The sequence below is a fragment of the Diplotaxodon limnothrissa genome, linkage group LG2 (assembly GCF_057381915.1).
Source record: "Diplotaxodon limnothrissa isolate DT_005_m linkage group LG2, D_limnothrissa_male_GT1.1, whole genome shotgun sequence".
NCBI lineage: Eukaryota > Metazoa > Chordata > Actinopteri > Cichliformes > Cichlidae > Diplotaxodon > Diplotaxodon limnothrissa.
The window spans coordinates 3943235-3961028 of record NC_140597.1 but is presented as its reverse complement, the minus strand read 5'-3'; the positions used below and the strand labels follow the sequence as shown (position 1 = coordinate 3961028).

At 40.0% G+C, this 17794-nt stretch overlaps 1 protein-coding gene across 1 annotated transcript in view; it reads left to right on the top strand.

The window, feature by feature from the left end:
* Positions 1 to 17794, top strand: part of slit3 (slit homolog 3 (Drosophila)) — a 233203-nt gene that overhangs the window by 215090 nt on the left and 319 nt on the right. Inside the window, exons 29-37 of the mRNA XM_085365888.1 lie at positions 655 to 794; positions 2900 to 2993; positions 3624 to 3761; positions 4337 to 4577; positions 6408 to 6538; positions 15623 to 15777; positions 16241 to 16401; positions 16975 to 17132; positions 17559 to 17764. Coding sequence (XP_085222014.1) covers positions 655 to 794; positions 2900 to 2993; positions 3624 to 3761; positions 4337 to 4577; positions 6408 to 6538; positions 15623 to 15777; positions 16241 to 16401; positions 16975 to 17132; positions 17559 to 17764 — 1424 coding nt within the window. The remainder of the gene's footprint in view (positions 1 to 654; positions 795 to 2899; positions 2994 to 3623; positions 3762 to 4336; positions 4578 to 6407; positions 6539 to 15622; positions 15778 to 16240; positions 16402 to 16974; positions 17133 to 17558; positions 17765 to 17794) is intronic.

Sequence of the window (17794 nt, the reverse complement as noted above, 5' to 3'; positions counted from 1 at the left end):
TGATCTTCACCTAAAGGTAGTGTGATCTGTTTGAAGGAGTTATCCTGACTGAGATACAAAGGGTGAAAAGGGGGAAGAGATCAAGGGCTGACGAGAAAAGAGGTGGGTGAGGGAAAGAAGTGGAGGAGAGGAGGAAGCTTTGATAATTCCCTTTGAGTGGTCCAGGTGGGCGGCGTCCAACCGTAGTGGCATCAAACTAAGCGTATCTCAGCATTTTTTGTTCTCTTTTGTTTTTTTCTTCCTTTTAGCTGGAGGTGGGTGTTTTGTTTTAAAGTTTTTTCCTTTCACCTCAGTAGAAGCCTGAGGAATTTTGACTGATATTTATTAATAAAACATCTCCCATCAGGAAAGAGAGATGACATAAATCAAAAGGCTGTGTTTGAAAGGGAGGATTGATTCTCCCTAATCTTTATCGCAGAAAATAGATTAACAGGAAGTATGTGTGCTGCAGGAATAGCTGCAACTTGTTGGAATTTAATGAGACATGAAGTGGAGTCTCTAAATGAAAAGGATGTAAGAATATTAACTACAGATTCAATAGTTCTTCTTTAAACTTCTCTCACAGGAGCATTTACGAGGAGCTGATGATGAGTCCTCAGATCTTGCCCAGTTGCTAGGTAATAATACACATTTTGTGTGTTTTTGCATGTGTAGCTGTGCGTGTCCGCCAGGTTTTGAGGGCCAACATTGTGAGATAAACCCAGATGACTGCGAAGACAACGACTGTGAGAACAACTCCACCTGCATCGATGGGATCAACAACTACACCTGCGTCTGTGCTCCAAACTACACAGGTAGACACCCACACAAACACACAAAAACTTTCAATAATGCACCCTCAGTCTTTGCCCCTGAGAGGCTGGGAGGGTCACCAAGTCCCACACTTACAAAATCATATTTTCCAGTTTACTGGATGGTAAGTTAGTAATTGACAGGCTCTCTGCAGTGACCTGAAACTGTTCCTGCAGGAGGTTTAAAGAGCAATCACATGAGAGGGAGACAGAAGGAGAATGAGAGTGAAATGGCAAAGATTGACTGTGTACTAGAGGGAAGGGGAAAAATAAACAGAGCAACGGAAAGGGTAAAGAAATTGCCGATAAAGGGCAAAGGCTGAGAGGAGCGAGAACTGCCCTGGCAGAGTCCGGCACGCTGAAGCTAAACTGCTGACTCTGAATTTAAGTTTTTCTGTGTGTAACAGTGTCCTCTAAGACACACACACGTACGCACACACACAAACACGAGGTCCCCTTTAACACTGAACCTCAGTCAATACACACTCAGCAGCACACACACCATGTCATTATCGTTGTTGGCTCTCAGAGTCCTTGCATACTGCCAGCCACCTTACCACATACAGCTGTTGCACACAAACACACACGTTCATGCGCACAGCTGGTTCCTCTGGCACCGAACTCCCCACTTAGCTCAGTGAACCGCAGCGCAATCATCAGGTGTCACATTAAGAGGACAGTACTTTACTAGTCACTCTCCTTTCTCCAAACTCAGCAACCAGGACTGTCACGTCATATTTGCAACACAGAGAGAAAAATCCAGATTTAATGTCATAAGACCTTTGAAACAGCTGATTTAAGGTTTCTTTAACGTGCTCAACAATTTAAATGTCACAGTAGCATTTTGATTATGGTAAAAAATCCATTTTAGACAGATGATGGAGGAAAGGTCAGGAGGTCACAAGAAAATATAATTAATCCCTTGTGAAATTAAAAAAAAAACTGCAATTCAGAAAGTATTAAATAATTTGGTGTGAAAAAGGCAACAAGATAATCAGTGTTTTAGAAAATTCGCAACAATGTCCAGATATGTTGCTCTGGAACTCTGCATGTCCCCAGTTTTCCACCTCTGATGCCTTGTTCCTGAAATAAGCAGCACTAAAGCACAAAGATCACATACCTTCACTTCATTACCCTCCTTGGTGGAAGATAAACCAAGCTGCATGGATGTAGTGTCAACAGTTTGTGTCTTTATATCTGTTAAAATCTCCCACAATTCTCATATGATCATGTTATTGTGTAAAATGATTTTAAATCAGGTAAATCATGCCTAACATCTTTTTCTGTAGCACAGTTTCATTTGCATATGATAATTATTCTAAGGTATTTCAGGTAATTCCACATTGATAAATTAATTTTGGCATCTTTAACAAAGTGCCTGAAGTGTGAAATTGTCTGCTTAGGGAGCTCAAAGACTGAATAATTAAAATTTACTTTCACAGCATGCTTTTTTTTCTTTTCTTTTTTTTACAAGTCAAACATCCTTTCAGAAATTGCGGTGTACTGTAGCTCAAAAAACCTGTGCCTAAAAGTGATTTGAGGCGAGGGTATTGGAGACAGACAGGGCGGGAAGGCAGCAGGATTAGATGAAAGCAGGCAGAGAATGATGGAAATGTGCTTGACCTTTCTCAATACCCGCTTCCTTCCTATCACTAACTTCAACTACTGCTTTTAAACACACTGTTAACCCTTCTCACCCTTTCAGCATGTGTATGTGTGTGTACATCTTTAGACCGCCTCCACTTTTACAGAGAGCATTAACCCCCTTCTCCGTCAGGTCTGAGAAAATGCTGATAGCGCTATTCCCTTTGTGCGTGAGGACATCCACAGCACATCTAAAGCCTTGACCAGGATGCTTTTCCCCCCCTACTGCTATTTGAAGATTACAGAGAGTATGTGTGAAAAGTTTAGTGTGCCCCCCTACTCCCATCTTTCTTCTGAAGTGTTATTTTTCTGTTTACCTTCACAGTTTTTCCCCCACATAAATTCTGAAAATATTTATTCAGATCATTCAGTGATGATGCAGCAGGCATAAAACACAAGCCTAAAATACGATTAAGCCTCACAGTTTCTAAATTGCTGACAGCAAATGTTTTCTTTTTCATCAGGTGACCTGTGTGACGAGGTTACTGACCCTTGTCTCCCTGGTTTTGACCCCTGTCAGCATGACTCCAAGTGCCTTCGCGTTGGCCGCGGTTACAGGTGGGCAACAGTTACATTTGGGGGATCCTTGAAAAACACTGTGTGAAAGTGACAGCGAGCTCACCATGTTAAAGCTGGCTTTTTGTGATACAAGTGAAAGCATTTTTAGGGGGAAATGTTATATTACACTGAACGTTTGTGTGTTTAAACCTTTTATACAGTATAAACCTAAAATCAATCTTTTTATAAATTATAAATAATGAATTATTATGCTATCAGATTAAAGGCTTCCATGTTGAAAAGGTTTGTTTTTTAATAGCCTAAATTAATGTTTCTTGCAGAATCCTTTCACATTGATCTATAATAATTTCATAAGTATCTAAATTAATTAGTGAGTTAAGATCATTAAAAAGTGTTCACTTAATGCCGATTCTGTTTGTTCCTCATTACTGTGTGGATAATGTTTTACGAATGTGGAACTGATATAAAAATATTTTTACACAAACATTTCCCACACTTATCCATGAGAAATGGGAAAATGTGGTATAAAAGTAGAGCTCTGTTACTGACTGAGCTGTAGAAACGAACCAAACATGTCACCTCTTCATGCAGTAAAACACCTGTAGGCGAGAGGAAAAGGCTGTTGCCCACACACTGTGTAATTTTATCCTTATTTCCATGTCACTCAAGGTGTGAGTGTTTACCAGGCTACGTGGGCCAGCACTGCGAGCAGGACTATAATGACTGTCTGGAGAACAAGTGTCAGCACGGAGCGGAGTGTGTGGACGCCGTCAATGGCTATACCTGCGTCTGTAAAGAGGGTTTCAGGTGAGAGTCATGGAAACAAATCAGACACAAACACAGTGAAAGACTGGAGGGCCAGACTGGGAGGGGATACAGATGGCACTTCATAATCAGAGACTTGACTGTTTCGACCTACTGCGTGCATCTGTGTGTTTGCGCGCGTGTGTGTGCTGCAGATGCAGCACCATGTGGTTAATTATAGCAGGGACTGTTGGCGAGAGAGAAACAAATTCATCATCAGTGGCTGAGGGGGGAAAAACAGAGAGAAAGTCATGGATATGCAGAAGAAAAGGAAAGGAACGGAAGACAGAGCCATTAGAAAATGACTGTACGGGAAAAATAGGAAGTTTCACAGATTCAGAATGATCCAGGTGAAAACAAGAAAATATACTGAATCTGTTTGGAAGGAAAGGTCCCCGATTCAATATTTCAAGATTATTAGCTTTCTGTTTTAGCCACTGCAATCTCCTCGTGTAATTCAAAGAGACACATTACAAAACAAGTAGTAAACAACTTTTGTCACATAATAGAGATAAACAAATCATCCAATTAACGCTCTATAAATAAGTTATCTTCTGTTTAATCTACTTCTGCCTCAGCGGGCTCTTCTGTGAGAACCCGCCACCAATGATCTTGCTGCAGACCAGCCCCTGCGACCAATCCGATTGCCAAAACGGCGCCCAGTGCCTGGTGGTTGCTGGGGAGCCCATCTGCCGCTGCATGCCCGGTTTCTATGGCAGCAAATGCGACAAAATGGCCACTGTTCACTTCCTGGGTCGTGATGGGTATGTGGAGCTGCCAGCTGCAAAACTCCGCCCAACTGCACATATTTCGTTACAGGTAGGGTTAACCTTTGACCTCTGTGCATTCATTTTTGTTTTTCAAGGTTTACAAATCCAACAGTCAGCTTTTATTTTGAAATAAACCCAAAGGTGCAAAGGCTATATTCTGTAGCACTCCTCTTAAAAGATTTCCGTGCCGCTTGAAATAGAGCTGTGAGACATTCTAATCAAGCTTATAGAGTTAGTGCAGATGAAGCAAAGCCAACATCTGCTCCACCCTCTGTTTCCATGGCACACTGAGCACCGTGCCCACGCACACATACACACTCACACAGACCACACATTTTGGACACCTGAGAGTCATGTCCTAATGGACACATAATTTTCTTTTTTATTGAAATGAGAAATAAAGTAGGCAGAGAAAGAGAAACAGGAAGAGGAAGGTGGTTTAATTGATATTTACCACCTGTTTGGAACCATGGGGGCTTGCGCTTGTGCATGTGTGTGCGTGTGCTTTTGCGTTCTTGCCAGGACTTTTCAATGTCAGGGCCAAGGCTATTAAAACTCTACCAAGAGGCCTCGAGTCAGTGGTAAGAGAGAGAAATAGAAGAATGAAAGAGCCACTGCACTTCATAAATTACTATATGCTTTTTTCCTTCTCCTTTTTTCACTTTTTTCTTTTCTTTAAGGCTGCATCCAAATTCTCTGTTCATCCACATATATGCATCTTCTTCTTTCCTCCCTCTTCCACTTCACTTGCTCTCTCACTCTTTGTACTTTACACCTCTTACCCCCTTTTTCTCTTTTTGGCCTGCATGGCTTTCTCTTTTTTCCAGCAGCTTGTTAGCAGGTGTTGACTTGGCTATGCTCCATTGACGCCAGAGTGTTAAGTGCTTGGCCCCATGGCCCCATTTCCACTTGCTAGTTAGTTAGCGCTTAAAGGAGCACGCGAGCAAGTGTGACATGTCAAGTGTGTTTCTGAGACAAGTGTGGTGGAATTTGTTTTCTTTTTAAATGGTTTACAGTTGATGGTATAAAATAACCATCGTAAATCAGACACCCATTTAACCTGCTTTAATATTGAGTCAGATATGCATCAGCAATCTTAACTGAAGCAAAGTATTAGCTTTTCACAGAGTAGATCATTTCTGAGGTCTGGAGGTCAATATTTTTCAAGTTTGTGTACGTTTGGGAGCAGTGAGCAATCTGTTTTATAGTTGAACAGGGGACATAATTTTGTTTTACTAGAAAAAACCTCACTTACATCACTTGAGTAAAACAAGTTTAAAATAGCTAAGATGATCTTAGCTAGTTAGCTAAATTAGCGAGTTAGCTTACTAGCTAACTTGAAGTTGATTTGCTTAAATGATGTAATGAAACATCACATGATGCTATTATATATGTTGTTATACACACAGATATTATAGCGTCATATGCACACAAGCCCTGTTTTTATCTAAATAAAAATGAACAATTCAGGTCCACAGCATGTCTTTATCCTGTCTTCCTTCTCTCACCCCAACCGGTCGCAGCAGATGGCCGCCCCTCCCTGAGCCTGGTTCTGCCGGAGGTTTCTTCCTGTTAAAAGGGAGTTTTTCCTTCCCACTGTCGCCAAAGTGCTTGCTCATAGGGGGTCATATGATTGTTGGGTTTTTCTCTGTATCTATGAAGCGCCTTGAGGCGACTTTTGTTGTGATTTGGCGCTATATAAATAAAATTGAATTGAATTGAATTGAGGTCTATTTCCTTCTATATGTGCCACTATGACCTTTTACCAGATGATTACTGAATTAAATGAAATATGAAAAATATGACAAACTGTGGACTGTGTATCAAATTCTGTAATTTTTGACGGCTGTTTTTGTGTCCAACGTTTTTCTCTCTCCAGGTGGCTACAGACAAAGACAACGGTATTTTGTTGTACAAGGAGGACCATGATCCTCTGGCAATTGAGCTTTATCAGGGACACATACGTCTTATTTACGACATCGCCAACTACCCACCAACCACTGTGTACAGGTAGGCCACATAAAACAGAAAAGCTGTCCTTCACATTCTTAGAATTCACATTCACTTATTTGAATCATTATGAAGGTCAAGTTTAAGCATGCCTTAAGTACCTATGAGAGAATAAAGATTCATCCACTATTCTATCACTTTTATCTCGCTAATGTAAGCAGACTTATTATCGAATTTACTCCGACGTGGAAATGCATCAATTAAAATGATTTTGGTTTTACATTCCATTAAAGTTAAAACAAGCATTGTGTTGATACGTAGGTTCAAATTACTTTAAAAGCACACTTTGAAAAATAAAAAGCACATAGATGCATACCTTCCCCAAAAAACCATGATGAAAAAGAATTCAATTACTAAGGTTCAAAGAGTAAACAGTAGGTTAAAGATTACAAAAAGCATTCACTCACATAGACATATATTTTTGAGTTTACAGCCACTCGATAAACATTACAGGGATTCAAAGTGATTAAAAAAAATAACAGAAAAATATGCATATATACACATACACAAAACTAAAGTCACCAAGAAAATGGATTTCAGTGGTTTAGTCATCCACACACAAATCTGCCTACATATTTTTGCAAAAACAGCAAGTGCGTCATAGTTTCTAGAAAAATTCCCTTATAGTATTGACCATAAGAAAAAACAAAGATCATCAAGGAAAAGAACATGATAACATTTTCTTAGCAGTAATAGAACAATTTTGTGAGGCCTTTTAGTGTTATTATACTTATATTTGGTCGCTTTATCCAACTGAAATAAGATGTGCATTGTTTTGTAACACAAGTCATAAACTTCAATTCAAATGTTTAAATAATAAGTCACTTGATACAATAAGCAGTCACTTAATGCAACCCTGAAATAAGCAACGTCAAATAGTGTATCCTGTTTCAAGCAGTATTAGTGATGTAAGCTGTTGTTACACAACTTACTAAGTGCCAATTAAGTTTTTTCAACTCCACGTCTGAAGGCTACAGGGTGCACTGTAAAATAAACTGAGGGTGATGTCATCCATAGATTTATTTCATACACATATAAGACGAGGAGAAAGGGCTAATACAATGTCAAAATTACAATATGAAAAACTGCATACAATATTACCTCAAGTGGTTTTTGGATATATAACACACAGAGAATCTTATACAAGTTGTAACGTGGGCTCATCAGCACAAACATATGTGTATTTATGTTACTACATAATATCAAAAACAGCTCGTGGGTGTTTGTAATGAAACGCCATATATTAGACCAGATATTTACTGTACATAGACAGTGTTTACTGCACAGGGTAGGGTGAGTCCACCACGCTGCTAATCCAAATACAATACTGTTAGACTTTTATTTCTTATTACAGTGTATAAAAGTGTGGCTGTGTGTGTGTGTGTGTGTGTGTGTGTGTGTGTGTGTGTGTGTGTGTGTGTGTGTGTGTGTGTGTAAGGGGGGTTCTCATTCACTCTTCATTCTCCTTGCTGTATATTCTGAGTGATTTTCTTCCTTTGTGGGTTTTTTTCACACTTTCTCTGGATAAAAACAAAGTCATAAGAAAAGGAGACTGTGGTCTTTTGATAATATGCAGCCCGCTCATAATGAATTTAAGTTTAAGATTAAGGTATTACATCATACTACAAATCCCTTAAGTAACTCAAGGAGAAGAAAATTTAAGCCACAGTTTACTAGGTCAAGGGCAAGACTGGCTCTGCATCAGATATTTCAAATTTGAATCATTTACACCGTCAAATTTTTGTAGGAATTGTTCAGAATAATCTACCTACAGTAAAATCTGCATACAGATTGACTTTAGTTTATTGTTTAGCTTTTATACTTTCGTACTTTTTTATTAGTTCTCATTTTCCTCATGTTTTTATTTTGTTGTACTAATGTAAATTTACCTTGAGGATCTTTAAAGGTGCCTATAAATAACATTTATTATTATTATTATTATTGTTGTTGTTGTTGTTGCCTGATTTGCTTCTATGTCATTAGACAAACTTAGATTTGCTTTTCTCTGAAAAACAGAAATTCAGGTTCTATATAAATTAAAATTGATAGATGTTAATTACATTTATTTTAAATCTCAAAATAAGGCAAGAAAGTCTTTGCTTGTAGTAGAGTTAAATTGTTAAAGACAATATATGCTCCTTTATTTATATGACATTTGGTGTTTGTATCTACTGATATGATGGCATGTTTTTCATCAGATGCGATTTCCATATGGGTTAGGCAATGTGATAAACATTGGGTCGATTTAAACCTTGTATACAATCTGCGCCATTTGGGTGGAAAATCAGAATTTGCCTTTAGGACAATATCTTTCAGTTTTTGTTTTTTTTTTTTTCTTCCATGCTGTGCCTTTACCACAGAGGGCCATAGCTCAATAGAGATGCTGTGTTATATATTTAGCAGTTGTTCAGAAGACTCATGTATTGATAGTAATCAACTTTGCTCCAGACCTCCACCAGTACAGTTAGGCATTCAGCTCAGCTTCAGAGCTGCAGCCCTTTATTTAAAGATGTTCTTTCTTGGTTGGAAAGAAAAACCTACTAAACTATCATGTTTGACTTGTTTGTTGACATTTGTATAATCTTTTGATTTCTGTGGTGCTATTCTGTTTCTTTTGGGTAGGGTGACATGTGGAAGCCACATATATCAAATATGACCTTAAAAAGAATATGTGCTTGTGTTTAACAATGAATGACATATCGGGAAAAGCAAGGAGAATACAAGAGGAATGGCTCATTATAGAGGAAGGAAGGATCAAATGAAAGACTGAAAATGATGGGATGAAGCTAATTAGATATTGGCACAGATGGGGTGGGATGGAGGCAGGGCTGAAAGGGTTGACTAGGAGAGGGGACAGCAACAGAGACACACAGATGCATAGAAAGACAGATTGATCTGCTAACAGTCTGATAACGATAGAAAGAGACCCAGAAAGCCAGATGGATGGACTGATGCTGGATGGAAGGCATGAATGAAAGACCAGACGACACAATAAACAGATAACTGAGTAGAATACATTTCCCGCCAAAGGAGGAAAACGGAAGGGGTAAAACAGATGGATGGAAGCCGTCGAAATGAAAAGACCATGTAATGCAGCTGAACTGCAGGATGGATGAGAGAGGACTGAGGGATGACCGAGGGATGGAGTGAAAGAGGGCGAAGAACAGAGGGAAAAAGCAAACCACAGACTGAGTCAGGGAATTATCCTTGTCTGGTCTTGTTAACTTGACATGGGCCACGCCTGGAAGGGAAACAGACAGACACAGTGCAAGAACAACTGAGAAAAGTGGAGAGAGACAGATGACGACAGGGTAGAGAGAGAACGTATACCGGTACTTTAAGAACATAAAAAGCAGAAAAAATAGTGTCAAATGGGAAAAAACAAATCCGGATATGGGAGTGACAGAGTATGAAACAAAGATCCATACAATGAAGTCGTGTCTAAGCCTACAATGCTATAGCTCTCAGTAAACACTGTCTCTGAAAGGAGACAAGGCAGAACTCCAGTACTGAGGCTTATTTTACCACAAGCTGCTATGCGTTGCCATTTTTTGATTACATGACTCTGACTGTCTTATCTCCCCTAATTTAGAAATACATTGTAAACTAATTCAAACCACATGGCTGGGCAGGCACCACAAAACACCCTGCCACCACTGAACTGATAGTGTCCAGAATGGCGTAACTGTTTAACCACCACAATCTTAGCACAGCAATTCTGGCAGATCCCAAATATGGCACTGACTATACAGCGGTTGTACAGCCAGCGCCAGAAACCAGTGCCAGTCCCTGGGATGTTTCTGAGTGATCCCTGGGTTAGTTATCTTGTGAAGAAACTAGAGAGCCTGGGCGATATGTTCAAGCCAGTTTGGCACAGTGTGCTGAAATGAAGCAGTCATGGCCAGATAACACAGACCAGTGTTAAATGAGAAACCAGTCCGTCTGTGGATTCTTACAGATTACGTGTAAGGTCCCCTGTGGAGTTCATTTGTCAACAAATTTTACAGTTTACAGTAATAGCTATTAAAATAACCATTACTAAGAGCCATTAAAGCACATTGTGTGCAACCTAAATGATAGCAAATGTAATAATTTAATTTCTCTTTCCTCATAAAACATGCACAATCACTTTCTATACATTCTGTATTTTTCCATACATGTAATTTAGTTAAGAGGCCATGCATGCATTGCTATCACACATAGATATCACCCACTGACAGCCTGCTTCACCAAGTGGCAAGCTCAGTATGCAGTTACCACCTCGTTTAATGACGGCTGTGACATCTCACTGATCATGAATGATGTTTCCACAGCTCGAGAAATATGCTGAAGGAGAGAAGAGAGTCGGCCGTGGAATAAGTCACACAACATTGACCTTCAAGACTTGAGTTTGATACTCGCCATTTGGGTTACATTTCAGCATTGTTAAAGTGTAGCGTTAAAATATACACTTTCACAATGCTGAACACAGGTTACCATGTGATGGGTGAGAAGTGACTTGTATCACCCTGATAACCTGGTAGAATACAATCAGGAATTTATATGCACTTATTCACCACCACTATATATCTCCTACATAATATGGGTCACTATAGGTATAAGAGGTTGACGACTAGCCATACTTATGAGTGATCACAACTGATCAGTGGGATAAATATTTGTCATAACAAAAATGGAGCTAAAAAAAAATCCACTGGCTAGCTTTAAAACAGAGAGGTGGCTAATACTAGAGAAATGCAAACATTTACATACATACACAGTGTATTGGAACTGCATATGCCTTTTGGTGCATGCACCTTTTGACAGAAGCAAACCTGTCCAGACAACACAAATATCAACAGCAAAAAAGGGAAAAAAGAAATTGAGGACTGCAAAAAGGAGGAGAATTTCAACAGGCCTCACTAAAAAAATACAGAGGCAGAAACCAGAGGGAATAATTAAACTGAAATGAATACAAGGGATGTGTCGAAGAGGGGAATGTCTCTTTTTGTAGTTCAAAAAAAAAAATCGAGATGGAAGGCAGCTACAGAAGGAGAGGCAGGGGAAGGTGTACAAGTCTTTCACTGTGCCCTCATTAGCGCCAGATGAAAGTGTTAAATGAAAATGTGTGCCTTTGTGTGTGCATGCCAGTGTGCAGGGGACGGGGCACAACGCATCTGTTTGTTGTGTATTCATGTGGTGCCCTTTACTAAATGTCACACTAATCTCCCATCAGGTCAAAGAGAGCACATCTACTGTTATTCATCAGCAAGTGACAGAGTGAGTGATGCAGGGATGGATGGGTTCTTGAAAGGAGAAAGGGATCGAGCAGTAAAGGCAGCATAGAAAAAAAAGGATAGGGGAATGGATGAGTGGGCAGAAAGGAGACAGAAGAAAGACAGGTAAAGTGTTGAAGGAAGATGATGACGGATGGTTGAACAAGAGAAAAGGGAAAGTGATGCAAAGAATGGAAGAAGCATTATAAATGGCCATGGATTTGAGCTTATGTCAAACATAATCATTTCTGGAGGGCATAACGTAACATAACAGTTGGACTTTGTGCAGGTGTTCCTTAATTGTAACTCACTTAAATATGCAGCGTATCACATACACCCAGTATGGAAACATACATACAAACGAGTGACCATAGCAAGCAGTTTCTATTCAGATACAGGGCTTCCTCAAGATTTTGGACCTTCATTTGGGTGAATAAAGTGACTGAATGTCTGACCTGAATCTGGCCACAAGGCTGTGGTTAAAACAGACAGACAATCCTTGAACATTATAGGTTTAAAATTCTCAGAGGCTATTGAGACATTCGAATACTGAGTTCTTAGAGGCCTGAAACAACAAGTCCTCATTCCTGAGACTCGACATCAAAACGCAGCGAATCCACTCCTGAAAAGTACAAATTTCATCTGAACTGGCCAGCCTGGTTTAGTGAAAGCTGAAAAAATAAGGAAAGAAAACAGTGAAGGAGTGCTCCATTCTCCAGCTGCTGTCTCAGTAATGGCTAATTGAGGTTACCACAGCAATATGGAACTGGGATGTGTGTCTGCTGAGCATCATTGTAATCAGACTGGGCTGTTTAACACACACATACATACAGTCTCACAAACAAGTTAGCTCACTCGAACATACTTCGATATTGCACAAAGACTACATACTACTGTAGTTGTATAGACTTGTAGATGTATAGTTGTTAAAAAACATTCACACATGCATGTTTGCAAGCTCACATACAGACGCAGCAAATGTGCTTCAGAAACAGCGTAATAAATGACAGGAGTGGCTAATTAGATTTAACAGTGTAAGAGGATCTCCATGGTTATTTCTAATCCAAATATGTTTTTTCAGTTTGAGATAAAGTCAATGACCTGTAATTACTTCTGGGTTTGTATTAGACTCTGTTATATGACAGAAAGCCAGTTTTGGGGTTTGGGAAGTTATTTTTGGTGAAGTTTATTTGTGTGTGTATGTGCTCATTCAGGATTTTGGACTGACAGGAAATTGTTGTCCCTTGTGGCTTTGGATGAATACAGTGAAAGTTAGAGAGAGAAGCAGTTTCAATCTGCTACGGCTGTGTGTTTGTTTTTATTGAATTCTATAATGGACAGTTTCTTGTACTAATACACAGGGCTAACAGAGTGCTCTTTAGAAGTGTCTAAAACATACACAATTGTGCACACATTTGGAAGCACTGTATCCATCCATCCATTTTCGTAACTGCCTGTTTAATTAATGGTCAGGCTTGGGCCTATCCGAGCTGTCATAGCGCAAAAGGTGGGGCGCACACTGGACAATATGCATATGTATCTCAGAGCTAATACCAAGGGACAAGCACCCATTCCTGCTCACATTCAGACTTATAGTTTACTTACAATTTAGATTAATCAGTTAACCTAATATTCATGTCTTCTAACTGTGGGAGGAAGTACCTGTTGAAAACCCACCTAAGCAAAGGCAGAAGATGCAAACTCCACACAGAAAGGCTCGAGCTGGCCAGTGTATTTAAACCCAGGACCTTTTTGCTGTTATATACTTTAAATCTGCAGAATAATTCACAAACATGCAGGCACACAAATCATGGACAAGCTATTGAAAATATCCACTTTAAAAAATAAGGACGTTTAATGTTGGTAACATTCAAACTCATACACTCACCTGCAGCGCTGCCAGCTGCTCAGACTCAGACACGCTAGTCTTTAGTCAGCTACTTCCATCTGGTGGATTTTTGGTTTCACAACAAGTCCAGTGCTGTGTTTGCCATGTCCATGTGTTAAAAAAATGTGTTTATAGGGTTCCTAAACAACACATCAATCTGAGAGTTTTCAGCTTTGTGAGCAGCTCCATTTAATTTAAGAAGACAAGCAGTTGAGCAAATGAGGGGAAAATGAGATGAAGAGCTTTTGGACTGAAAGCAAATAAGCTTTAGAAGAGGAATAGGGTAAAAATGACTGTTAAATGACATTGGGGCTAGAAAGGTGATTGAAGCAGAGCAAAAGGAGAAAAAGAGAAGAGGAAGTGGATGGGGAAGAAGATAATGAAAAGGAAGTGATGAATAAAGAGGAAAGAAGAGAATGATAGAAAAATGAAAGAACTAGAGTAATACAAAGTTAGGTTTGAGGAGGAGGCTGCTGAGGTACATAACTGATTTTTCTGGCTAGCAGACCATCATTTTGCTATGTTTACTAGGCCTGTTCTCAGCCTTTATTAAATTACATGGTTCCTAATGGAAACCATGTATGTGTCTATACTGAGTCTACAGTTGTTATTTTACAAGCTTTTAGCTGCGTGCTGAACATGACTGATGCCATGACAATCAAATGCTTTTCACATTTGTTGATGGACAGTCACATGTCCTTGTAAAACCTCCATTCAAATCTCAGATTAGCACTTTCAATTAATAGAAACTGGTTAAAAAAATAGATTCCTAATTTTTACCCAGTTGTCGAGGACAGTGTCACGTGAGGAGACAAAGCAAATGAGTCCATAATAAATTCTTGATTCTTTTTAAGGCCTGTTAATGTGTTATACTGTATGTTGTAATGCATACTGTTCTTTTGTCCTTCTGTATGGTCAGCATTTTTATGAAAGTCACACTGGCCTGTATCCAGAACTCACAAACTTTGCTCCATTTGCTGTTAATGTAACATCGCTGTAATCTGAACGCTCTATAAACAGCTGTCAATCACAGCTGATTTAAGGCTCCTTAGCTAGTTAGCAAATAAGTGGTTGCAGACAAAGGGAAGTATTGTCCTGATGTTTCGCTGTGGGAGTCTGGAGCAGACCACCAGCAGAAAGAGTAGCTTCACTTGTTCATTTCTGTTTTTGATGTTCTGCAAGAACTTGGTTGAGCAGAGGCACGGTCAACTTTACCACCCCGCGATTTACCTCTCTTTCCCTCCCTGTCTCTCATTCTCGCTCTCTCTCTCTCCTTCTCTCAGCTTTGCCAAACCACTGTCTCTATAGCTGTCTGTCTCCCCTCCAGCAAAAACCACTTAGCAGAGAATCTCAGACACACGCATTCACACAAGAACACATACACTTTCCTCCCAGGGTCAAACGTGGTGCAAAAGGTCATAATGTTAGTTCTTTGCAGACTTCTCTTCAATGGAAACATTTATTCTTCCAAAAAATATCAGAACTTTACCACAATGGTCCAAACTGGTTGAGTCCGGCTATTAAATTGTAAGAATCCGGTTTTGCCCCAAGGCTTGAGCTCATCAGAACAAACAAGCCCATGTGCTGCTAGAAAGTACTGGGCCTCAACCCCCATGTTAGGAAATCATGAAATAGATCAAGCGCACATTATAATCCCTTCCACAGTAACACAATATTGAGGATGTAATCAGTGTGTTTTATGTCTCGGGATAGCATTTCGACACAGATTTCCCTAATTTCTTTTTCATTTAGGTTGGTCGATTTGCAAACACAACAAAACAAAGAAAAAATAGTTTGACTCGAAAATGTTTGGAGTCTGTTTTGGGTCTGTTTTTCCAATTTGCTCTAACAGTTTTTGCAACGGTAATCTATCATAATCATGCACGTACTGAAATTATGTCCTTTTTTTTCTGTTTGTGTGCATTTGTGCGTTCGTTACAGCGTTGAGTCTGTGAATGACGGGCTTTTCCACACAGTTGAGCTGCTTATTCAGAACCACTCACTGAGCCTAGTGGTGGATAACAGCACCAACAAGAGCCTGGGAAAGCTGGCACGCCAGCCCTCCGTCGACCACAACACCCAGCTTTACATAGGAGGTACGCACACGCATTTCTTCATAAACACGATGCATTTGCGGTACACAGATGTTACTTTGGCCTACCCTACTTCTTGTTTGCTGTGCAGCGCATGGGTACATACGCGTATAGGCACACACAACATGCAAACGCGCACGCAGACTAACGCACACTAAATCACAGCAAGGGTTGTGGTAAGGAAGTGGAAAACTGTTTTTATTCAACTTTTCTTCAAGAAAGAGGGTAGACACGCCTCTGAGAACAGTAACTCCTTTTTTCTCGAGTAAGAGAGACATACTGTTATTGTGCAATAGTGAGAGCTGCAATGCTGTATCCTTGTTGTTTTTTACACTGTATTTCAGTGTAAGCCAAGCCAGAATGAAACCAATAAAGGAAATATCTTAATCAAACATTATACTATACTTTCCATTGTTATTACTGCTCATTTCTGTCTGTTTCTGGTTTTATTTTCACCAATTCCCAGGAGTGCCATCCCAGGTCGTGGCCTCAGGTCTGCGTCCAGGGCCTGAACGATCCCCTCAGGGTTTTAGTGGCTGCGTCCACAATGTCCAGATCAATGGGGAGCCTCAAGACCTGAGTTATAGATCCAGAGGAGCAGGACAGCTACAAAGAATTGAGGGCAAGGTAATTACTCAACGGCTGGCATAGATTCCACAGCATTTACTAGAACGCACAGTAGCATGTTAAAATAAAATTAAAGTATCATAAGTTCATTCAGTGCTGTTAAGAAACCTTGAAGGTTTTATTGAGAACTCTATTGCCTACATTGGTTTTGTAACTCATAATCCCGTAACTCTGTCCTGTAAGTTCGCCTATCAACATATCATCAAAGAAAGTTATGTTTGGCAATAGTAAGAGGACATCTGGCTGAAATACCATGTAAAAAATCATAGTGAAAAACCTTATGACAGCAGTGTTCTGTTTTGGGTTCGGAGCAAGGATCCAATCCAAGCAAGCGTTCACTTTCATAATATAAGCCACAGTAGAAGTCTGATGAGTTTTAAGGCACTTCAACAAAGTCAGCAGCTGCTATGGAAAAGTATACACGCTGTCTTTCCAATTTGGAAACATATTTAATCTGGACCCTTGAAGGGCTGCAGCATTAAGGCAACATCAAAACATTTCTCTGGTTGCGCCACCTACCTCCATGCTTGTCGTTTCTAACAGTGATTTCTTCATTTTATGTTCTGTCACTAGGGTGATGGCATTCTTGCGGGGTGTCATTCGTGCAGTGTTTGTGCACAGGGTGCATGTAGAGAAGGAGGGGAGACGGGAGTAACTTGCGATTGTCCTCCTGGACGCAGTGGGGCTCTGTGTGACCAGACGACAGGCACAAACCCCTGTCAGAACAACAGGTAAGCCAAAATGGCAGAGACATTGAATGTGAGGTGTGAATTTAACTTGCAATTACTAACTCATAGGGGCACACATTCTGTAAAGCGTGCATTTTGTAACAGTTTTAGTTTTAGTTTAGTTTGCTAAGTTATACTGATAGGAGAATGAAAGAAACCCTCGTGTCAGACCCTTTGACCACACACAGAAGCAAAATTTCCCTGGTCAAGCTTTATTTTCTGTTTGTTATATAAAATGAATAATTGCCACCTGTTTGTGATGTTTCTAATGCCATTTTGTCATACAAGCCAGCCAGGTATCTGTTTAGTATAGATTTTGAAATCATGTGGGTTTAGTGGTTTTAAAGCAACCATGGATGAAACCACTTTCCAACCCCAGCATAATTCTCTCCTGTAACATGTTTTCCTTCTGCTCTGCTCTTTCTCCAGATGTTCTCATGGCCAGTGTGTTCCCAAGGGTCAGTCTTACAGTTGCCAGTGTAATGAAGGCTATCAGGGTCAGTTCTGTAACCGACGACAGGAGCCTCCAGCATGCAGGGGGGTTCGCTGTGGGCGTGGGGAGTGTCGGGTGTCAGAAAGGGGAGAGCCGTTCTGTCACTGTCAGCCAGGGTTCACCGGGCCTATTTGTGACACAGGTAACACTGAAAGATTATAAAAAGAAGAAA